This window comes from Sceloporus occidentalis, unplaced genomic scaffold, assembly GCF_023333645.1.
Source record: "Sceloporus occidentalis isolate IW3139 unplaced genomic scaffold, rSceOcc1.0.p SCAF_277, whole genome shotgun sequence".
NCBI lineage: Eukaryota > Metazoa > Chordata > Lepidosauria > Squamata > Phrynosomatidae > Sceloporus > Sceloporus occidentalis.
In genome coordinates, this window is record NW_028317257.1 from 604,894 (window position 1) to 630,271 (window position 25,378).

Consider the following 25,378-nt stretch of genomic DNA (forward strand, 5'->3'; position numbering starts at 1 on the left):
ACAAAAAATGTTTTGTGGTATTACCAAATAAAATATTAGCTGCTGCTATATTTCTCCTAACTTTAAGTCTGAGTCTTTACATGAGGAATAATGGGCAGTCCAGATGGACCAAATGGGTTTTATCTGCTATCAAATTCTATGTACTCTCATGGTTGTGTCTCAGTAGGGATTCTCCCTTTACCTTTTTAGTTTCTGTGAAGCAGAGTTACAATCAATTTCTTTATCCATATGACGTACACAAACACTTCAAGCCTGGTTGAAATCATAAACTCTCCAAAATATATAACTCTTGTGTGAGTATTAACAGTGAAAATAGGAATTCATTAACTAATGTTGATTTTCATGTTATACTACTCATCTTCTATTATTGTGTATGATTAAGCAAAAATCAAAATGAATTTTGCCAGGGTAGTACCCAATTTTGGATCTGCCATCTAATAAAGATAGGCATTAAGAGGTCCTCCAAATAGTGGGCTTCTTACTTTGTAATTTATTTTCTTACCTAAAATAATCAAGTGATAATGTATTTAGTGATATTTTCCGCACTTTCAGTCAGAATAATTGTTTAGTTTATTTTGAGGTGGTTTATGGCCACAGTCTTTGGGGGGAAATGTATAAAATAAAATAAAAACAAACTACATAAAGCATACAGTTGTGTGAAAAAGAAAGTACACCCTCTTTGAATTCTATGGTTTTACATAGTATGTAATAACAATCATCTGTTCTTTAGCAGGTCTAAAATACAACCTCAGGTGAACAGCACATGATATACTACACTATGTCATGATTTATTCAACAAAAATAAAGGGAAAAAGGTGAAGCCATGTGTGAAAACCAATGTACACCCTTATTGTTTCCATAGGAATTACGATGCTCGGTAGCAGAGAGGTGCTGATAATCAAATGCCCTTGAAAAGGTTTCGCCCCTCCTCTTATGGGGGACACCTCTCTTGAACCGAAAGCCTCCCGGGAGCTCTTGAGTAAATCTGCAGAAGCTTCAGAGTGGCAAGCGCAGATTTCTGGGAGAAGTAAATAATTCAGACACACACAAGGTGTTCGTTCTCAGTCACTTCTCAATTTATTCATTGTTGCGAGCGGGTTTACTTAACCCCTTCAATCCCCTATAGATGTACCGGGACGTCCAAAAAAACGCCCACTAAGAAACCCCTATGGACGTACCGGTGCGTCTAGCCCTTCGTGCAGCGTCAGGGACACATCCCTACCGCTGCACGGGTGACCAGGCTGTCATTTGACAGCCTGGACTCCCCCCTGGCAGCAGAAGCTAGCGTCGCCCCAAATGAAACATAGGTCTACTAAAAATTTCCGTAATCAGGAGAGGCGGCTGAACAATTTAGGATAGATTTCTCTGCCGTAACACATACCCTGTACAAAAAATCCTAAGAATACTACAAAATACTAAGACGCGTTGTTGAAAAAAGCGCAGGAACTCATTTCTGTGGCCACCTTTGACAGTGATTGGTGGCCAAATACCTGCATGTAGAATGCCCAAATACCCCTGATAGGATAGCCTGGGTTGTCTGCTTTACAGAAATATATACATTTGTGGGTGTTTTTGTTTTATTTGTTTAAAATTAGAGTTACAGTCCCATCATACCTAATGTAAAAATTTTACGGCTTTGTATAAAGTAGCCATGTCACAGTTTTTGCTGATGACACAAAATTAGGCCGGGTAATTCAGACTAATCTTGATGTTTCTTCATTGCAGGATGATCTAGACAGAGTTGGGGACTGGGCGTGCAAGTGGCAGATGAGATTCAATATAGAGAAATGCAAAGTTATGCATTATGGTAAAAATAATAAAAATGCAACCTATTTTTTAAATGGAATATCCTTGGGGGAAACTACCAATGAGAAGGATTTAGGAATAACGGTTGACAACAGTGCGCAATGCCAGCAAGCAGCTGCGAGGGCCAATAAGGTTTTGACATGCATAAAAAGAGGTATTGATTCAAGGGAGGAGGATATTATCTTGCCTCTTTACAGGTCATTGGTAAGACCTCACCTTGAATATGCGGTACAATTCTGGGCACCGGTCCTTAAAAAGGACATTATGGAATTAGAAAAAGTGCAAAGGAGGGCTACGAAATTAATAAAGGGATTGGGAGATACTAGTTATGAAGAGAGACTAAAAAAGTTAAAATTATATACACTGGAAAAATGGTGTCTCAGAGGGGATATGATAACATTATATAAATATATGCAGGGCCAATATAAAGAGCTCTTCAGTGACCTGTTCATTAACAGAAATATACAAAGAACAAGAGGTCACCCTCTGAGACTGGAAGAGCGCAGGTTTCATAGACGACAAAGGAAGGGATTCTTCACAGTGAGGACAATTAAGGTATGGAATTCACTTCCAAGGGAGGTAGTGTTATCCAATACATTAGATACCTTCAAAAGGGGCCTCGATATTTTCTTAGAAAGGCACGATATACAGGGATATAAATAGAATAATATTAATATTTTAGAGCTTCTTGATCCAAGGAGAAATCCGATTGCCTCTTGGAGTCAAGAAGGATTTTTTTCCCCTGATGGCAGAATTCGAAGTAGCTTAATTAGGGTTTTTTTGCCTTCTTTTGGATCAAGAATAGAAAGGTTAGGTAGAAGGGTTGAACTTGATGGACATAGGTCTTTTTTCAACCTTATGAACTATATGTAACTATATGTAATGTACACCTTATAGTATGTTGGCTTTATGGGCTGGAAAAGTATGAAAATTCTATATAAATTAGGTATTTCTGAAATCAGGACACCTGAATTGATAAATCTGGATGGAATTTTCTGTCTCTTTACCTAATTTTGTGAGGATTCAGAGGGAAAATTTTTGCTAGTTTTTACTAAATTTCTAATTCTAAATTTTCAGCTAATCATCCAACTATGGTATCAAAAGAAAGCTCTATCTCTCCTTGAAAAAACAATATATCGTTTATATGGGTACACTATTCACAGGAAAAGTGAATAATCGCTGAACCGACAGCGCAAAAATTGCAAAATTGCTCCGGGCTTTGAGGTACCAAAAACCCCTGGGATTGAAGGGGTTAAGGATGAGAAAGAAATCATTAACAAGACTTGTCTACATTGGCCAAAGTGTCTACAACAACATGTATATTTAATACAAAATGGCGTTCATTTAAATTTCATATTTACAGCCCTTGATTAATTGATCATCCGCAAGTGTGGCTACTTCATTAAACGTTTTAGCAGTTTGCTTGGGTGGAGCATTCAGGTGTGTGTTAACACAATGCCAAGGAGGAAAGACACCAACAATGATCTTAAAGAAGCAATTCTTACTTCCCATCAATCTAGGGGAGATATAAGGCCACTTCCAAGCAATTTAAAGTCCATCATTCTACAGTGAGAAAGATTATTCCAAAGTGGAAACCATTTAGGACAATTGCCAATCTTCCCAGGAGTGGGCGTCCCAGCAAGTTCAACCCAAGCTCAGACCATGCTCAGGGAAATTGCAAAAAACCCAAGAGCTGCATCTCAGAATCTACAGGCCTCAGTATGATAAATCTTAATGTTCATGACAGTACAGTCTGAAAGGTTGCCAGGAGAAAAAAACATGGCCCCGCAGCTTAGGTTTGCAAAATTGGATCTGAACAAACTACAAGACATCTGGAACAATGTCCATAGGACAGATGAGACTGAAGTGGAGATGTTTGGCCATAGTGCACAGCGCTACATTTGGCTAAAATCATGCACAGCATATCGGCACAAACATCTGTCAAGCATGGTGGTGGAGAGGTGATGATTTGGGCTTGTTTTGCAGCCACAGCACCTGGGATCCTTGCAGTCGACCATGAACTCCTGTATACCAAAGTATTCTAGAGTCAAATGTGAGGCCATCTGTCCGACAGCTAAAACCTGGCCAAAATTTGGGACAACAATCCCAAGCACACCCGCAAATCTACAACCGAATGGCTGAAAAAAGAAAAGGATCAAGGTGCAAAGTCCAAACCTCAACCCGATTGAAATGATATGGTGGGACCTTAAGAGAGCTGTGCATAAACAAATGCCCGCAAACCACAATGAACTGAAGCAACGTTGTAAAGAAGAGTGGGACAAAATTCTTCCACAATGATGTGAGAGACTGATAAAGTCATACAGAAAACAATTACTTCAAGTAATTGTTGCTAGAGGTGGTTGCAGAAGCTATTGAATGTTGAGGTGTACTTAGTTTTTCACACATTTAGGCCATTTAGGCTTCGTTTTTAATAAAGCATGACATGGTGTAATATGTCATGTGTTGTTCATCTGCGGTTGTATTTAGCTAATTTTTAGATGAGTAACAAACAGATGCTCGGCTGTCTCATTTCTTGTGTGTGCGAAGTGTGAGAGAATGTAGACATTACCAAATTATCCCTCTCTATTCCAGGCCTGCAGCTATTTGGTTGAATTATCGGTATATAATTTACCATTACAAAAAAAGTCTACACAAATTATATTTCAGGTATAAATTTACAGCTCTTGCTAATGTCTAATTTTAAAACCGCACCGCAATATGTGTTCAGCAGCATTTCCTAAGTACAGTGATACCACCCATGCATGTGTTTGTCAAGTTATTTGGGGGCTTAAAGGCCACATTTGGGATATGCGCAATTCAGGTTTTCAACTTGGAACTTTGACATCTGGTCCTTCTGCCCCCATGTCCTATTCGGGACATATATGAACCTTGCCAATTCCATTTGCCCCTTTAAACCATATTTTGTGGAAAACTAAACACCCCAGGGTACCGTATTTGCTAAAAATGCTCTGAAAAATAGCCCTCGTCTGGGGACCTGGATCCTCCTGTCTGGTAACCTCAGCTGCTTCCGGCACTTCCACCGGGCATCTATCACCAAGCGCCTGCGAAAGTGCGGGCAGCAGCGGAGGTTGCATACGTGCGTACCTTCCCACTGCCGGGATAGCCCGCCCACTGCCGGGGAAGCAGAGCCGGTTGGGGAGATCATTGATCTCTCTATGACAGGCAGCGCTCCAGAAGCAAGACCGGAACCCTGGCGGCACTGTGTCGTCCCAAAGCGGATCTGGTAGATGCCTGCTGAGGCGTCGCAGTGAGTGAAGTGCCTTAGTTGCTTGAGTGCGTGTCTTGGTTTGAAAGTGTGTCTGAGTGGGTATGTTAATGTCTGGGTATGTAAGTGTCAGAGTGGGTATGTTAGTGTCTGCGTATGTAAGTGGGTATATTAGTGTCTGGGTGTGTAAGTGTATGAGACATTTCTGGAGGCAGAGTGGCATATAGGGGATTAAAAGGCATAACATGGGGCAGCGTGGCATATAGGAGGGTAAAGGGCATATCAGGGAGGCAGAGTGGAATATAGGGGGTATAAGGCATTTCTGGGGGCAGATTGGCAAATAAAAGGAAATAAAAACAAAAATGACATGAATTAATATTTACTAGTAAAACTTTTTTCCTATAGGGTCATCTTATAACCAGGCTTTTTCTTTTTTTCCCTAAATTAATATTCAGATTTTTGGGGGTCGTCTTATAATCAAGGAAATACGGTATTTCATATCGTGAAATTTGAAGTTTTTACATTCACTTAATTTTGCATGTTTTTTTTTTTTACTTTTGGTATGAATTTTCAGCTCCTGGTATATATGTCACTGTCAAACACCACCCATGCATAGGTTTGTTGGGTTGTTTGTCAGCTAAAAGGCCAAATTTGGGAGGTGTGCTTTTTCTTCCTCCTCATTTTTACATCTGGTCAGTCTGTGCCTATGCCCTGTTTGGGACATCTTTGAGCCAGGCCAATTCAAGTCACCCCATCAAACTAGATGCCCAATTGGAAATGCTTTTACTACAGTGTTAACTTTAGCACTTGCTCATGAAAATAAACTTTTTACATTTTGTTGGAACTGGATGGTGCCCAATTGTGACATCACTCCAAAATTGTTATCTCTGGAGTGGTCACAGTGCGTCCTGGGATGGGTTTTTGGTGTTGCTGAATGCCCTCGCTATAAAGGCATGTCAGCAACACCATTCAATCTTAGAAGGCGATTGCTCTTTTAAATCAGGCATCCACCGCCATACAGTGTATGGCAGAAGTTGACGCCCCGGGGAGGAGCCACACAGGGCCCCTACTGCCGTTTTTGGCATTACTGAATGCCTCAACAACGAGGCATTACAGCAACACCGTTAAATTGATCTTAGTTTCTAAGCTTGTTTAATGCCAGGCACATCATCTGTTGTTAACTGACACTTTGTGAGTTTTCTGAATTTACCTGAAAAGGGGTCATGTGATCTGAAACTGGAATGTCTAAAAAGATGTAGCCTGGAATCCAGGCTCATAGTATTTTTTTTCTAAATGTCCAACGTTCTTATATTAATATATAGCATTAGTTAGGGCTACTTAGCCCTTTGCATATTTAACTGGGGATAATAAACCTTCAGAAGGTACAGTGAAGATGGTTTAGCACAAGAAAAAAAACATCCATATTTCCTACATCTTCTACTTTTGCAGGTGAGGGGGACAACCAGAAAAATTAAACAGCCCCTTTCAGGCAAAGGTACTTGGGTGTCAAAAAGTACTAGGAACATAAGCTGAAATTGTTAAAAGTTGCTTTGTCATAGTTTACCTATACCATTTTTAACAAATTTCTTACGAGATATGTCCATTCCTGATTTTGTTTTCTTTAGTGGACAGTATTATATATTTATCGTATATTTTAGATTCCCCTCCTATACACCATCTATCACTTTCCTACAGGCCGGTTTTTCATCTGTTTCCTTTATAGTACTAGTTTAGCCTCGGTCCAACACCTGATCTGTCATATACAAGCTGGCGGTAGCCTTTTTTTTTTTTCTTGTATTGCTTTCCTGCCCGTCGGTGAACAAACTTCCTTCTGCTACATTCACATATTTCACATTTTGACTCATCAGCTGCAATTTTTCTGCACTCCAGGTCATGTGTTTTCTTGAATTGTTGAGTCTATTGGCCTTGTTTCCACATGGGAGGAATGGCTTTTTGACCAAGTCTTCCATAAAGACCACTTGTTACCAGACTTCTCCACACAGCAGATGGATGTACCAGGGTCCCACTGTTTTCTGTCAATGTAGAGCTGATGGCACTGCTAGACATATTCCGATTGGAAGGGGAAATGAGCATGATGTGTCTTTCATCTGCTGCACCAAGTTTCCTTGGCCGACCCCCATGTTTAAGGTCCTATGCATTTTATACCTACCCTTTTAACATTTTCCACAGTACTGCATCATTTTTTTTATATATATGCAAATATTTTTGTACTTGATTTTCCGGTTATAAGAATTTATAGTAGAGTCTTATATATTAAAAACTACGGATTAAAGAAAAACAATCCTTCACTTTGGAATCCAGTACAAGCAAGTTTACATTGCTAACCCATAGCCATCCAACGACATCATGGTGTTTACCAGAGAGATTCCTACTACAATTTATTGTTGGAACACTTTGGCTAGTATATAGTGTGGCAATCATCATGACAAATCCTTGAATAACAAAATGCTAAATTTAAGATTACCATGAGAAGATAGCTGTCACCAGACAGCATAAACCCTGCAGCAAGTAGGTCAGTAAGGTGTGGATTTTTACACTGCAGCAAAATAAATGAGGCACCTGTATAGAGAATATCACGTTTCTGGTATTTAAAAAAATAAAATCACAACACAAGTTAGGGCTTAAAGTGTTTCTTTAGTTGATTGTTAAAAGCCATCTTTAATTTGTAAAACACCTGGCAACATGAATTAACTAAATTAACTTTTATGGCTCCAGTCTATCAGCCCATTTGAAATTTCCCAATAGGATAAATGTCAAGAATTCAGGCAAACACAATATTCTTTGTCAGATACCTCAGTGTGTAATGGTTTTCTGGGCTTTAAAGAGCTTTTGAGGTTTCTCATGTAATCCGACGGTGAAGCACAGAATTTCATATATAAATTGATTCTCCGAGCTCAAGGAGAAGTTCAGAGCATGCTTTTAAGACGCATAACAACAGTAGACATTTTAGTAAGATGGACGTTTCAAGTAGTTAACGATCTAAAATATTAATGTTACCAACTAGACTTTAGCCCTCATAATTCTTTTTGACTAATATACAAAGAAATACTTGACAATCTATTTTTGTGGTTTCTGAGGATAAAGTGAAGTTATCAGTGAACACATACAACCCTCTGTGGTTAAACTTGATAACGAGGTATTCACTTTTTTCATAATGAATATATAAAATCAAGCACACACCCTACAAACATGATTCTTCCATTCATGTCAGGTCCCTGTATGCTACTGAAAAAAAAATATTACGAATCCAAATGTTTTATTATTTGGTGTAAAAATATGAAAAAAAAATGGTACACGTATGAGATCCAAGAGCATGTAGCACCGTTTTGAAAGGCTTGTGCATTCAACAGCATCTGAGAATAAAAATAGCCAGCTATCCTTCTTTGCTGGTTTTGCCTCTTTTGACTCCTTTTTTTGGTGTGGCTGGAACATTTTGACAACAGTCACAAATCCAGGGACCTGAAATAAAATTAAGTTTTATTTATTTTTTATTATGGCAACACTTTTGAAATAATAACGTTACAAGTTAGTCATGTAAACTGGTTTCTAATGACATACTGTATTGTCCCAATTATAGGCTGCCCTCTTATATTTATAACTTGGTGTACCACATGTTACACTCCAGACACATGTATATATTGACAAAATGCTAATCCAATATTTAAATTTTGACATAAAAAAGTGTGTATATATACACACACACACACAAAAACCGTATTGGCTCGATTATAGGCCCCACTCCCCCCCTAATTTAAGTCTTTAAAGTGGGGGTACGGCCTATAATTGGTGTTTAGCTCTGGGATGCGCAATTCGTATCAACGGTGCAGGGCACCTGGATCCTCCTCTGGTAGCCAGTGGACGTCTGTGCGATGTACGTAGACAACCTCCACCGCTCCCTAGCCCCTTCCGCTGGGGCTTCTATGATGGAGCGCCGGCGTGACATGACATTCCGGTGCTTCATCATAGAAGCCCCGGCGGAAGTGCCGGCCAACAACAGAGGTTGTCTACACGCATTGCACAGACGTCTACCGGCTGCCCCCACTAGACAACAGGGAGTCTGGAACATGGGCAGCAAGTCTAGGGATGCATAGGTAAGCCGGGGGGCAGAGTGGCATATCTGGGGCCATAAAACTTTCTATCTGGCTTCTTTGATCTTATTTGCACTCTATTATTTGAGAATTGATTTATAATTTTATATTGTGCAAGCCCCTAAACTAACAGCAACTATAATAAAATGGAATTTAGAATCCCCACCAAAAAAATGAATAGGATTGTTTAAAAGTGTACCTGATGGGAGAGCACCAAGTCCAACACAGAATGTGTGGTATCCCCGGTCACAGTGGTCACAAAACATCATCTCCTCCTCATGGTGAGGCTGTCCACAGATTATACATGTTTTACATTCCATACATTGCCAAGGATATTTCTTTATTACAGCGACCAGTTCTGGAGACATATCTAAGCATGATGGGTGGCCTAGGATCAATGAAAAGAACAAATTGTATAATTGCAAACATCCTCTACATCAGCCTTGAGTTTAGTCAGTATAAACTTTGAGACCGAAGCAATCAGCAACCATGGAATCCTGTACAAGGTTCCAGACACACAGTCTGTGAACATGTAACCATCTCTGCTCTAATCTTATCACTTGTGTCAGCTGTATCAATGAATTTATGACATCTGGTAGACATAAAGTACATGGTTATTCAAGTATCATTAACTGACAGGATCAACCCAAACTCCCAAGACTAATAGAGAAAACCTGCTAAATATCTAAGAATGTAAGGATTATGGATAATTGGTGGCTACCAAAACACTTCAGATGCTGCATAGTAGTTGAAAAACTATTTTACCCCAACAAATGCACACACTTTAAAAATACATCAGCCATTTTAAGATTTAACTTAAACATTTCATATTGATCCTGAAAAACGTCATGCATCTCAGTTAATAATAATTAGTATTGCAGCAGTGTGTAGTATACTCTTATTACATGAAATGAGCCATTATAGCCAAAATCAAACTTTAATAATTGGCACATATCTGACCAGTGTAGGAGATTTTATGGCCATTATGAAGCCTACAGGGAAATTAGTAAATTAAAGTTGCTGGTCAACCTAAAAATCATTTTCTACATAACATAATACATAAATAAAAAAAAAATGTGCTCTGCACATATGAATTGCTGAAAGGGTTCCTCTCCTGCATATCAAAATAACAGATGCTGAATACATGGATTTTGGTGTACAACTTGGACCTATCATATCTGGAACAAAAAACAGCCCTTTCATACCAATTTATCATTTTACATGATGATCCAGTGGAAACTGCACCGATATCCTACTGCTAGTTCAGGTACTGCGCACAAGCATCTAATGATTGTTTACAGTTGTAAAGTTCATATTATGTTAACATTTGTAAAAACTTGGGATGGGGTTAAGTTGGAATGTCACAGTTCCCCTATAAGTAAGAAAAATACTCCCAGATGTTACTCAGGAAGTAACAAAATCTTTTTCTGCATACTTTTTTTTTTTTAGTGCTCCCTGAAATGTAGGTCGATATGGCAATTAGCAACTGCATCATGGAACGTAGAGTTTCACTTGGACTCACGAAATGGCTCTATAGGGAGCTGGCTTTTCCTTGCTATATGCTTCTAGGAGACAGAAGCTCAGCAGAGTCACTTGGTACCACATCATGGGCAACATCATCCTCAACAGTAGAGGCGGCAGCTCCTAACTGTGATGTGCATTTGTTGAGCCCTATTTCAAAGCTATCGATATACAAAGTATAAAGTTACTCTAACATCTAACTGTACGCTGTATGAAAAATGTCCTGAGCATCATTTGGTGAACTACTTCTATACCAATGGAATAACACAACCAAAGCTGAAGCTCTGAAGCACAAAGTATTTGAAATGTCACAGTAAAGGAATTTGTGCAAAAGAGACTGATCTACTTACCACTGTTATCACATTGGGAGCAGTGTATTAGTTTCTCAGCCCTTGTTTTCTTGGTCACGTCCTTACCCTTCAGACAAATCCCACAAATAGCATTTGGATTGGACTTTGGCTGGAACGGTAGAAAAGTGCTATCATTTCATGCCATTGAGGGCCCTCTTGGTTAACCTCTACTTTTAGATCAATTGGTAAATTAATATGTGCAAATAGTTGTAAGGGTGTGAATAGATTAAGTACACCAGCAGTATTGTTTGTAAAGGGATAAACATTCAATAAGAACCATGTCTGCTCACACTTATAAAGGCTCGTCAAATGAGTGGATGGGACATCAGTCCCTTGAAGTATGGGATTACTTGAGTGGTCTAGAACATTACGCAGACAAACATTAACAGATATGCCATTATATTTTTCCCCCTCATATGAATCACATTAAACAATAATATATATAATTTTATATATATTTTATAAGTTTACATCAGGGCCTGCATTTGAACCACATGACAAATCTGCCTAGCAAAAAATATAAATTTTTACTAGATAAAAAAATATTTCTGGAAAGCTCAGGACACTTAACAGTACCACAAATGATATTTCTAAATTTGCATTTAGTTATAAAATTAAGATAAAGAGAATAGGTAAAAACATTTTTTAATGGGATCACGTCTGAGCAGACTTCGTTCAAAGCGATAATTTGCATCATAATTTAATAAATTAGGACTATTACTATTGCAACTACGCCTAGCTTAAATAGGAAAGCAAAATCAGTAATTGTATAAATATTGTTTAAACCGAGAAAAATACTATGATTGCTAAAAATTTAAGAATATTCACAAAGATCCAGCGCTTATATATGAATCATCATTTACAAGTTAATAGGGGATAACACTATTTTTGTCTGTACCATATAGTCTGTTATACAACACATTATTTATATAGGGAAGTAGAATTAAAATGATGTCATGCGTAAATGTAACTTACATCAGAGGATTTAAAGGGGGTACAACTACAAAAACAAGAATTCAATCAAATTGTATTTTTGCTCTCCTTTTTCTCGAATACACCTTGCTTCACTTTAGTTAACTCTTGATCTGTGCATTCAGGTCAGCGACCTCTATGGGAAATTCATCTCAACAGATTTGTTTTAGATTTTTTTTTTATGTCTCTCCACAACCTTTAAAATGCAAGGCTTCGTTCACCAGTACGAATCATTAAAGCCCATAACTTTTACATACTAAATATAAATTTTGCAGCTCGTGCATATCATGTTCTTTAGAGACAATTTACGCAATAGGTCTGTATAAATACAATTGTTATAAAATCTCCCAAGCGTTTAAACAAATGTTTAATAAAGCTCAAAATTTTCAAATGAGCCAAACCGATTGTGAAACTGTATTGACACATCTTCCATTCCGCTGTCGATTAGTGCTGGAAATCATCAATGTAAAGTTCTGTGCTGTTGGGTATACTAGCAGGTACACAGAAAATATTGCGGTCATATCAGCAATCTTTATATCCTTGCTAGTAGCAGGTCATAATTTTGTTGTCCATGGAAAAATATATTGAAGTACAGGTTTAAGATATAAAATAAAGTCGCTATATGAGCTTTAGATAAAGATGTACACAGTAGATGGGATTACAATCATAATATCCCACTGTGTGCTATGGTATTAGTATGTGAAACCTCAGAAGTTTTTCCAAGCCCAGAGTTGTCATCACGGCTCGTGTGAAGATAAGTTGCAAGGTGAAGAGAGTCAATGGCCATTGCTATGAAATGTACTATATTTACACGATCTACAGGTCAATGCCAAGATATGCCCATTGTATAAATCCTTATATTTTAGGTACTGACGTTAAGGGTAAAACATGTATATAGTATTAACTAATTTAGGTTTGATGGCAAAAAAATGGAAAAAATCATCACAAATACCCAAAAAGCCAATGCCTTATGAAACAAATCTTTAGCCAACTGAAACACTAGCTATAGTGCAAGTCTGAAGGTCCTTGGAATTCAGTCGTTTGATTTCCAAGAATAAGTCCATGAATGGTAACCGAGTACAAACTTTAACGGTAATTAAGTGATAATTGAATTATGTATCATCAGTTAGAAGCAAAAACAGAAAGAGAAAACTAATGATTTAATGTAATCTGCAATTATGGATACTGCTGGCAGAATTATCGCCTTCAAAAAGATGACAGAGTCCTTCAGGATGACATTAAATGTCATTTATTTATAAATGAAAAATAAAGCAATTGTCAGCCTATTTACATATTGAGAAGAAAAATAAAACAGTAAAATAAAAATAATTGAAATCTTGGTACATGCACAGGAGTTGTGTCTACAGAATAAATAAACCAATATTAGACTATACATTTAAAACGTGTAGACGGATATCTGTCCCATATGCTGGGTTGAGTCAACCCTATCCCATTTTTGCAAACACAGAATAAAAGTACTACAATATATACTGTATATATATTTATATATATTTGTTTCTTTTTAAGAACCTTTGGTTTTTCCTGCTGCTTCATGGGAAATACGATGGAGGCACCAGGCTATACGTCCTGCATAAATCACTTTCAAAAAATCTCACGAGATTCATGTTATATAGAAAATAGATGGAGCAAAACAGGATATGGGGAAGAGGTGTAGGACACGGGATTAACCATAATGGCATTAATAATGGGTTTGTTACAAAATTTCAGAAAAGTCTCTGGGTTTTAAAGATGCTGTTCCACTTTGTCAAGTCATTAATTGCATATATGTCAAGCAAACCAAGCTTAGCATACTTCCTATTAATCACAAAAACAAAAGTTTTAAGATGCCCCCCCCCCAAATTTCTATGCCAGGTACGATATGAATAAGATCAAATTTTGCTCTCTAATTATTTCTGGGAAGGGTTTGTGTATTCAACAGTAATTGGAATTATGTTATAAAAGTGTTGAATTCAACAGGGTAGAAAAAAACAGCACCTTTAAAAAGACAGGATTTGTTTAATGTATATTAGAGTCCATTTTCCATGGAAAGTCAATGGGAGCTGGTTGTATACACATGAGCGGCTGCCGCTCACGCAAGCCGAGCTCCCATAGAATCAGCATAGAACTGTGTTAGCCGATTTAGTAAAGATGATACCTTTATTGACTAACTAGCTTGATTTATATTGCAACATTCAAGTTTGCTTATTGACTTCAATGGGAGAGCTCCAGCACACTTGCGGGAAGCATAGACGCAATACTTAGTTACCTTCCCTGATTTCAATGTGTGGGGGAGAAGCCAGAAAATGAGACTCAAGTCTAATTTTATAATTCCTGCAACAAAAGAATGCATGTGCCAATGTGCAAACGGTAAAATGCATTGGTACGCATACAAAATGAACTCTAATATGTGGTTACCACAAATACGGGGCAGAGTACTGGAGAGGGATTTCCATTACCATATGTTTTAATTCTACTCCTTCTTTAAAACTTTTCCGTTTTTAAGCTCATGAGTTTTATAACATAAGCACAACAAGACTGGTCTGTTAAGGTGTATTCAGAGGTATATAGGAGCTGTTCATCTTCATCAGTGGAAATTACACTGACAATCAAAAAATAAATTACCTATCAGATCAGCAAACGTCAATACAAATACACACAATTTCATGGCAACGGATCTCGATTCCTAACAAGAAAAACCAAACCCCGTAGGAGGGAGATCCTTAGGTCACAGACTCAATGCATTTGTCCATACAGGGACAACCATCACAATGAATGACTGAATACTGCATATTCATGGTAGGAACCTATGTTGTCTATGCACCAGTCTCCACATCACACCCAAAATGCCATAAAATGAATGACTATTATCAGCTACATAATCTCAGTATCAGTATCAGACATAGTGCCTTTTTATAGATTTATGGGAATACATACGGCTGAACATAACTAACCCTACAGGACTTAATGAATTTGTGTAGTGGCTCCACAAATATCCAAAGAATACATATGCTCAGCTTAATGGTATACAGAGTAAGCTTTAGGTAACAAATATGAATTAAACCAAAAATAATACACTTCTTAAAACCAACAGTACTGCACTGAATGGTCTAGGAATAAATATAGAATAATCTGGTTTCCAATTTTAAGGACTATTACAGCTAGATTTGGAGGTCATTCATCGGTAGATATGATCAAATACTATAATTTGAAATAGAATAAGCTATTTTGTGTGTGTGTGTGTGTGTGTGCGTGTGGTCTATGAGCTGCTTTTAGCACAAATTATCAACCACGTCTACAACAGAAAATTATTTCTCCTGCCTCCTGAAAAACGTAGGTATTTAACCACTTTCTTGGCAATGGAAACTCCCTCAAGTATCTCAAACACGTTTTAATGAATAAAACAGAACATGCACAAAAACCCCTTAACATAAGTTGAGGGAGAATCCCTGAAAACGTTATGTGGTGTTAGTACATGGATCACTAAGCATACAGGCCACAATTGTGGAAATGCTTAACTCACACGTGAAATGTGTTCTTATTTACTGCAAAAGCAGGATGTGAAATACATAAGACAAAACAAGGAACCCTGTAGGTGCAATGGCTCAGACACCAGTCTATCAAATTTAAAACTCATCATTCCCAAAGCTAAGTCAGTTAGCATTCAACGCAGTTAAGATAGCTGGATAATTGGATTCCATGTTAAAACTGAATTGCCTTAAATACTTTATAGGTGCATTAGTGCCAAAAATTCACAATCCCCCTACTTGGCTTAAGGGAGATTTCAACGTTTACGTCACTGAATAACTGCCCAGATTGCATACTTGTGTGTGTTTTAATATGTATATACACACACAGGTACACATTCTGCATCAAGATCCATGGCAGACTATAACTGTGTTACTTACTTGTTACTTGTATATAATACTGTAATCTCTAATTTGGAAAAGAAGGAACCCCAATGGAGATCCCAAAAATCAACCAACTGCATTCAAAATGTCTTATTCCTAACTTATTACTTATCCCATTGTTTCAGTCCAGGGGAACATTTAGAGAAAGGCAAACTTGGTGGCCCACTGAATTTGTAGTGTGGTTAAACTCAATCACAACCAGATAAAAGTCAGTTTGAAGGAGAAAACAATATCTATGGCCATTCCTCTGAACTTACACATTGGCAATAAAAATGTTAAAGAGCAGGATCAGAATGGCCATAGACGCTACTTCTTAGTCAAGGTTACAGAAAAGCCCCAGTGAAACAAACCGGAAGACAGGAAGATGGAAGAACACCACAAAGCAAGAGAAACGAGGATGAGGTTGTGCAAGGAGCAGGAAACTGGGAGAAAACAAGCGTGGATGAAGAGCTGAAATGTAAAGGAGTATTAATGTTTCAGGGAGAGAGGCTGTCAGTAAAGAAGCCGAGTCAGGGGCTTTTTTCTTCTACCTTGTACCCGGAGAGCGATTTGGACTGTACACGTTTGGTGCCCTCTTTCTTCGGGGTAGGTTTCTCTTTCGCTTTCGGTTTTCCCTGAAGGGAGTCCTCTTGGGTGTCCTGTGTGGTTTCACCTTCAGACACGTTTCCAGATGAGCTGCCCTGCGTTGTAGGAAAGTAAAAAAAAATTCAGCTATTACTGGCAATAATAAGTAGTAAATTACTTACTCTGAGAATCACCCGAAATGTGCTGTTGCAGTTTCTAGTATGTTAAGCAAATGAACCTTACAAGATTTGGTATTTTATTCATAAAAAAGAAAAAAATGTATTTACTTAGCAATATACCGCGTACCCCTCAGTTAAAAGGAGTATATTCACCGACTTCCCCAAGGATTATGGGTTCATAGACCCCGTGTTCCCCTTGTGCTTGTCGGATTCCCTTTCCACTCACAAAGGGTTAATCCCACAAGCAATTGAGCTTTCAGCGGCAATGAAGATCTTTACAGCGAAGTATGGGTCTCCATCACAATACTTGGAGACGGTGGTCCCAGCGACGGCAGATGCTTACAGAGTGAATGAATTTAAGCATGCATATGGCTATCCTGAATCTAACACAAGACCAAGGACTGATTAAGGACTAATAAGAAACCTGTATTTTATTACAGAGAGATGTCGTTCTTACAGTACATCATACGTCAGAATGAGCCTAAAGCATAGTGAGGCCGTAGGCTAGTCTTTCTAATATATTTCTGCAAGTAAAGACACAGATGAGTCTTACTGAGGAGGCTTTGTTCTTTTTCTTTTCGTTGCGCCCCTCTTCAACCTCATCTGAATCTCCATCACTGTCGAGGGCAATCAGTTCAGGGTCCAAGGGATCGAGGGGCGGTTCATATAAGGCTGTGTTGAGTGGCAGGTAGCGGAGCTCATTTGGGGAATACCTACGCAAAAAAAGAATTGCTTCATTATCTAGACGAAGCTCGAGCAGGCAGCTATTCATAACAAACCAGTCGCAGTTTGTAGTAGAGGTGAAATATCCGCTCTGCGAACTTAGTATGCATTATGAAACTTTGGGCTGGGCATAATTGCGAAGAAGTTAGGAGCCATCTTAACATTATTAAGGCGGCAGAAAGAGGTACACCCATAATGATCAATATAAAATGGCAAATGTTAAGAGCCCGATTAAAAGATCTAGGGGATATAAGGCTCCTGGGATTTCTCAAGGCCTGGCATAATGCATAGTTCAATAGTTGAGGTAACATTGGAGAAATCTTCATATAGTGTCCAGGCAATACCTAAGGCCAACCAAACCTCTTTGGAAGTTAAAGCTCAGTTTGGCCCTTCACAATGAAGTAAGGGATTTGAAACTATAACTCTCCTGCAAACTTCATTTTGTTGAAATAAATCAGAAAATAAAAGGACAGTCTAATGTCTCTGGCAGCCTCACCAAAGAAGAATGATTACGAAAGGACTTTGTGAGCATTTTATTTTGTATTCTTTAAAAAACATTACTGGCCCAGTGCTGGAGCTGACTGACAGTAAGTATACCATGTGGTCCCAGTTGTAAATGCATAGGTGGATACTGCAGAATCCCCTGATCACCTGTACAGAAAGTGGGCAAAATGCATATTTGGGATTCTGTAATATCCCCAAAGCATTTGCTATGGGGACCACACAAGTTTAAAGGGATCACTAAGCTATCATATGCACTAAACTGGGTACGGTGGCTGGAGTGTCCCTAAATTGAAAGAAATACGAATCCAACTGTAATTCACCTTGGCATGAAAGAGAAAAGAAAAAAAAAAAGAATCTACTTAATAATGATGATTATTTAATAATTTATATATCACCATCATAATCTGCAGTGGTGTACAATGGGTAAACAAGACTTAACAAGTATAGCATAACACAACTAAATGAATTTACAGAAACAAAAGGTGAGGAGGACCCCAATTAAACAAATGATGTGGTATTATTGACTGCGGTTACAAAATACATACCTTTTGTAGTATTCTTGAAACTGTCCAGGTATGAGAGAAACAGGATATGGACTCACTTTCGTTACTTCAGTGGGCAGAATTTTGTATTTTCCCTTAGGTACCTGAATTACCTATTGTTCCATAGATGAAAAAAAAAAATATTAAAAACATTGGTGAAGCCCTAAATAAATGTGGGTCAAACAGCCGATTATTTGTGAGTAATTTTTGTGTTGTTTATCATTTTTAGCTGGGAATGCAATGAAAGTTGGTTTTAATTAAGAAGGTGTAAATTATCAATTTCATGATACCTATTCATGTTTTGGCCGCTGGATAACAAGAAGCTGTTCTTGGCAAGGTTAACGAGACTCTATGCCACATTACGGACAGTATTATATATACAAATATGGTATGGCATTGAAATTATACAATTTAAATACTAAAATGAAACCCTTCACTCTAAAATGTACGTTTAACAGCAAGGCCACTTTTTTTCTTTTTAAATATATAAAAAAAATGTAGTGCCACATCTTCAGCTTATTGGTACATTAGGCACATACAGCGCCTCTCATCTGTTCCATTAAGTAAATTCATTTGTATTTAAAAAGTATAAATGCATTTTTTTTTTTTTTATTTCATTCGATGGCTAATTTCTCAACTGGTATTTTAGTAGTTTCTACCTGATTTGTAATTGGTGCAGATAACAAGAATAAAAAAACCCCACACACAATAGAAATTAGAGACTATTATAATAATTAGAATTATTTGTATGTTCACAACAGAGACATGAGTGTTCACCTTAAGATCTGTTAATCACTTATAGGTTTTTAAATAACTCCATTAAGAGCTTGGCTTGGAACTAAGGAGATTATGAAAATATTTAAAAACCTTAGATTGTTAAATAATGAACAGATGTTTGAGTGAACACTCATGTCTCTCTCATCAACACAAAAATGCAAGATCTGCTGAGAAATCTCTAAACACCGGCCCCCTATGCTAAACAGCGCAGGCTTCCTATCCATTATTTACATATGACAGATGTGGCCCTCACTAGAAAAGACCTTTGAAATATCGGGACAGGTTCTTGAGGACCAACAATACAAAATTCTCTGCACGTTAACTCCTCTTACATGTGTTTGTAAATCAAAGTAGGCCCTCCTTTCTTCCATTCTCTCACGGTTTAAATTGCTGTTGAACTCGGCAGCTTTTTTGGCGGCCTTCTTAATGTACTCGGGGACTTTGCTGGGTTCCACCTTCTGCGTATTTTGTTGCTGCATTTGCTGAAAAACAGATGTCCTCGTTAGGCGCAGTTCCATTCATGCCAAGTAATGAAAAGAAATAAATTGGCAGTAAAACTGTATTTACTTTCCCCGTTTCATCCTGATCACATACTTCATTCTGAATCCCTCCAGTAGTTATCTGTTACGGAAAAATATTGGTATAAAAAATACAATTTGTGCCTTGAGTCTATAAAATAAATAAAAATCTCATTGTTTGTATGATTTAACAGTAGTGAGATCACTTTACCATGATGGGAATCAGACTTCCAAATACGTTTTACTATAATCCCAGGTGACTTCATAAGACCTAGCCATTCAAATGTTTCAATGCAACTATCTATACATTGATAATGATCATGATGACAAAAAAGGAACCAATTGACCCATCTAATTCTCATCGTTTTCAATGACTTTTTCCCTATTCTTTATGGGGATTTTCTGCAAATTCACCCAAAAATAACACCCTGTATGGTTTATACACATTCCAGGCAAGAAAGCATAATAAGACAAGATAATAACACTACCATTATATCCAAATATTCCAATTAGATGACTGAAAAGTAATTAAGTAAAACATCTTTACAGTTCCTCCCCATCACCATTTATATATATATATATATATATATATATATATATATATATATATATATATATATATATACACACAGTGTTGTACTGTCACATTTCTCAGGTTAAAAACAGAAATAATCTAGTTTTCTGCCCTTCAATAAAAATGGCAGCCTAATCCATCCATCCTTGGCAAAGTGGGTGCCTGCCATGGGCCACTATGGTCCATTTATTTTGAATTAGGTGCAAAGATTCAATGAGAAGGGGGCTAATTTGATATCTTGCACAACGGGATCTTAGTTGAGCCACGCTACATCCTTTACAAATCCCACAAATATTCATAAATCAGAATTAATTTCAAATTCATTCCTTTCAAACATACAAAAAATCAAGTCCAATACAAAGGCTCTCTGGCAGAAATATTGTTTTATTAATAAAGATAAAATGGAAAGAATAAGAGCAAAGTTACAACCGATACAAGATCAGCAATGCTGCCAGATCCCTTTTTACCATCCAAGCTATAATTACAAGTTAATAAAAATATACTTAAATATTTTAATAACATTGCTGATTTCAAAAGCAGTCTAATATTATCATACCATCATTCTAATAAAAATAAGACTTAAAAAAAAAAAATCCTTAAACGTTGTCAATATAAAAATAACATGTTATATTATATAATGTTTAATGTCTCTATGAGTTTCCTGAACCCAATGTGCATCTGGAATTCAGATCCAGCCTGATATTCAGTGGGGTTTGAAAGGGATCTCAGCAGCCCCCATTGCCATTCGTTTGTACTGCTCACTCCTTTAGCATCCAAAGACCTACAGTTACAGTTAACTGCTTTCTTATATCCTCACAAGACAAACTACTTACCATATGGCTTCCATATAAGTCTGTAATCATTTTAGTAGTCATCTAAGACATACTATTTTCCCAAACAAGCAAAAATCCTTTTACAACTTTCTTTAAAATGGATTTACTTGGGTATCTTTTTGTACAGTAAATTTTAATAAATATTTTAAAGAAGTCTCAGTGTAAATCAGGAGTTATTACAGGGCTATTACTAGAGAAAAAATTATACATTGGGGTAGTTCGAAAAAGAGGACGCTTGGGTTCTTAGGAGGCAAAAATCAATGTTCTAATAGAAACCCTTATCAATTACTCTAGTGCTACATTGGTATTGAACATAGGTGATACTAGTTGTAAGGTGTCCAATTTACATTGTAGAGTATATATATATATATATATATATACATACACACACACACACCTAGAGAAAATTGTTTCCTTCTTACACCACTTACTGAGTACTCCTTGTAATGGTCTGTAATGCGCTGTCGCTCTTTCTCTTGCAGTATGACAGAGTACTCTGCATGCTTTGTCGGATATTCCTTTATCATGAGGTCAATAACTTCATCACTTCTTAAAGCAGTCAGACCTGTGAGGATTGAAGAAAAAAAATGAAACGAAGGGCAATTCACGAGAGATGAGAATGAATGAGAATACGTCTGCCTGCAAATATTATGGGATGTTATGAAAATATGCATTCTGATGAAGGAAACTCCAAGTCATTCTTAGGAAGGATAAAAAAAAAGCCTTGTATTCTGAAAGAGGACCTAAGGTCCAAAAGAAAGTTTATTTACAATAACGTCTTAAGCTATGCATTACAGTGAACAATGACAATAAATTATGAATCTGCAATTCCTGGCCAAGACAGCCAGGCTCGCTAATAAATAGTGTATTTATTGGTTTAAAGACTATGGAAGAAAAAAAAAAGAAAAAAAAAAAAAAAAAAAGGTCATTCTATGAAACCCGTACCCTGAAAGATGCGGGTCATCAGCTATGAAATAAAACCAAATTGCAGCAGGGACACTATGAACCTATAATAAAATGTATGAAAATTTAGATTTATGACAGAATTACCTAATGTACACTGTGTTTCTGTAATCACGTTAAGTTCCCTTAAATAAAGTTTCTCCTTGTGGGACAAATCTCTTCGCTCTAAATCTATAAAAGAGAAAATAATAATGTAATTTGTATTTCACCAAACTGAAACAAACCATTAATCTACAGGGCATGTTATGATAAATATTTTTTTTTTTACAATTTTGGCCACAAAATTTAAATCAAAAATGTAAAATAATCTAACAGATGGGGAAAAGGACATATTAACTATTGTATTAGGTATCTAATTATTTGCTTCTGACCAGGTGTCATTTATAGACAGCTTTGTTTAAAACTACGTCTCCCATGATCACCCTCAGCTAGAAACTGTCTGTATGTAAACTGGCTAGGGGTTGTGAGAGTTATATCTTTAAAAAGCTGCTAGCTCAAATGAACAGAGACCTAATAACAATTGGAAATAGGTACAAAAAAAGTTATTTTGGTACAAAGTTTGAAAACCGGACTCAATACTACAGCACCCAACGGAATGGTCCAATAAGCAAGACAATGCCCTTTAGGGTTATCCAGACTGCCCCAAAAATCACTTTTTGTACATAACTGCTTTATGCTTTACCCAGCGGTGCATAAAGAACCTGCTGATCCATCGCGCACCAGGTACAGATATCAAAAATCAAGCTATTGTCTAATTTATAAAATGAAGGACACTTTATCCTGAACTGAAAAAGGATCTCTGTAAAGCATGTTAACATTGGGAAATAGATAAAGGCAGACATAATACAGTTTTCCCTAACAAGGCATATTACCTGGATATTTACGCTTAAAAGACGTGACACCCAAGTATTCACTGACTTGCTCTTGCAGCATATAGTATTCCCCCGTTTCCTCTGGTGGCCATTTGTACTCAATCAGATTTTCTGCAGGAAAGTAGCTGGACCTAAAAATAACACATTTTCATTACTAAAGCAATCAGGCATATAACAAAAAGTGGTGCTGTGAACCTGTGAGAGGAGTCATTGTTAATCTATCTCATAAAGTGATTTTATTTGAGATTAGATGAGTGTAATAGTATAATATTTAAGCAGCGTCGTGCAACACCACATCCTTATTTTGGGCAGTCTGGCCAAGAACATACTCATGTTAGAGAACACGGTGTTTACTGGACAACCCAAAACAGCAATACGTGCACGTAGGACGGGTTTAAAACCATTATCCAAACAGTCATAAATTTATTTATATAGCAGATTCCGTGGCGCTGTTACAATCAGTGGAATAGTTTAATGTCACACACAATAACAAACTGGTACAACAGGAGAAGAGGGCCCTGCTCATGTGAGCTTACAATCTAGTGGGTGGTAGAGGGAGTGTGAAACAGTAGGAGAGGGATGGGGACGAGCTGATAGGGTCCGGGTGATCGGTGGAGGTTGCGTTATATTGTCATTGTTAGCGCCTAGCAACAGAAATAATTATAACACAAGTTCCTTAAGCTGAATACGTAAGGAAAGACGGTCCCCTTTTCCTGTACACGTGTACCTAAGTATATTTTTCCCAAATTAGAGCATACACATGTACCTAAGTATATTTTTCCCAAATTAGAGCATACACATGTACCTAAGTATATTTTTCCCAAATTGGAGAATACACGTGTACCTAAGTATATTTTTCCCAAATTAGAGCATACACGTGTACCCAACTATATTTTTCCCAAATTAGAGCATACACGTGTACCTAAGTATATTTTTCCCAAATTAGAGCATACACATGTACCTAAGTATATTTTTCCCAAATTAGAGCATACACGTGTACCCAACTATATTTTTCCCAAATTAGAGCATACACGTGTTCCTTACTATATTTTTCCCAAATTAGAGCATATACGTGTGCCTAAGTATATTTTCCCCAAATTAGAGCATATACGTGTGCCTAAGTATATTTTCCCCAAATTAGAGCATATACGTGTGCCTAAGTATATTTTCCCCAAATTAGGGCATATACGTGTGCCTAAATATATTTTCCCCAAATTAGAGTTGATTTGTAACTGTGAAAAGTACCCAAAGTCCTGGTTGGAGTTCTCACAGATTGGGGAGCTCTCCTCGGATGCTGTGCATCTCCTTTTCGCTGGTTGGCTTCCATCATTAGAGATATCTTCTGGATCCCTTCCATCATTTGAATTGTCTTCCTGTTAAAAGCAAAACATGAAAAGCCAGAAACAAAATATCGGAAGCACACAAATCATAACATGGAGCGGCTTATGAGAGCATCAGTAACCGAGAACAAAGACGGCAGATATAACGAAAAGCTTTCAGGCGCTTATTGGATTGCAACATCCCTGAACGCTCGTTTGTTCCCTTTAAGGAGGGCTGAAATGGATCCAACAGCCGGGCTGAGGACGCTACCGCAGTACCTTCTCTCCCGGAGGATCCATTGGTGGATTAGGCCACAGGCGTCACTATTCTGTTCTCTTCTCACGGAGAACGCCAGAACTACAGCTCCCGGCAGGCTTTGCGCGAGCGCGCTGGGAGCCGTAGTTCTCTGGGCAGCTCGACCCGGAAGTACCATGGAATCATTGTATTGATTGATACGAAGTATAGTCGGTGGTTTGGGGGCAAAGATGTGCATTGTCAGAGAATGATATTAGCTTTGAATAGTGACTGGGACAATTTATCTAAATAGCAGGAGGAGGAAGTAGGGTTGATACATTTAAATGATGATGATATTGGTTTTGCATTGCTTTTATATTCGACAGTCTGGAGGAGAGGGACCAATCCTCAGCCCTCCACTCCACATCCTTGGGCATTTGTATTTATCTTCTACCTGTCCCAAGTATAATTCCTTCTGCGATCATATATTGCATTGTTGAACAGTTGGTGCTGTGCTTTCACAGAGCAGATAACTTGACTGGCACTGTGTTTACTGCCCCCTGACAGCCCCACTAAAGAAAAATGCATATTAAAGTACTCTGTGTTCTTCAAATACAAAAAAAGAAAGGAAAAATGTGATATCTGGGATGTCCCTTGTTTCAGGTGTATAGTTTCTGTCGTTGTATACACATGCTATGCCTGTACTTGGCTAGGCAGTTGATGCGTGTTCTATGTACACTACCATTCAAAACATTGGGGTAACTTTTTCATGAAAAACAAAGAAATTTCTAGTTGGGTAACATAATTGCTAATGATCAATTAGCCTTTTAAACTTGGATTAGCCAACACAATGTGCCGTTGGAACACAGCATATATATATGTA

The 25,378-nt window shown here is 37.6% G+C and overlaps 1 protein-coding gene across 1 annotated transcript; it reads right to left on the reverse strand.

The window, feature by feature from the left end:
* Positions 1-8,426: 8,426 nt before the first annotated feature.
* On the reverse strand, positions 8,427-24,560 carry LOC149275604 (PHD finger protein 10-like). Its single transcript, XM_089504539.1, has 12 exons — positions 24,540-24,560; positions 24,187-24,314; positions 22,942-23,072; positions 22,157-22,240; positions 21,538-21,671; positions 19,514-19,663; positions 18,408-18,517; positions 17,189-17,348; positions 16,423-16,572; positions 11,013-11,121; positions 9,341-9,529; positions 8,427-8,512 (listed from the first exon to the last, which is right to left on the reverse strand). Exons 1-12 carry the CDS (start codon positions 24,558-24,560, stop codon positions 8,427-8,429), a joined length of 1,452 nt encoding a protein of 483 aa, XP_089360665.1.
* Positions 24,561-25,378: the final 818 nt, after the last annotated feature.

Bases quoted from the DNA above. Each gene is read 5' to 3' on its own strand.
- LOC149275604 (XM_089504539.1), bottom strand. From the start codon at position 24,560: ATGGATCCTCCGGGAGAGAAG. The intron at 21,672-22,156 runs GTAATTCTGTCA...CAATCCTCACAG, and splicing joins AGAAACACAGTGTACATTAG to GTCTGACTGCTTTAAGAAGT. The intron at 9,530-11,012 runs GTAAGTAGATCA...CATTGATCCTAG, and splicing joins CTCCCAATGTGATAACAGTG to GCCACCCATCATGCTTAGAT.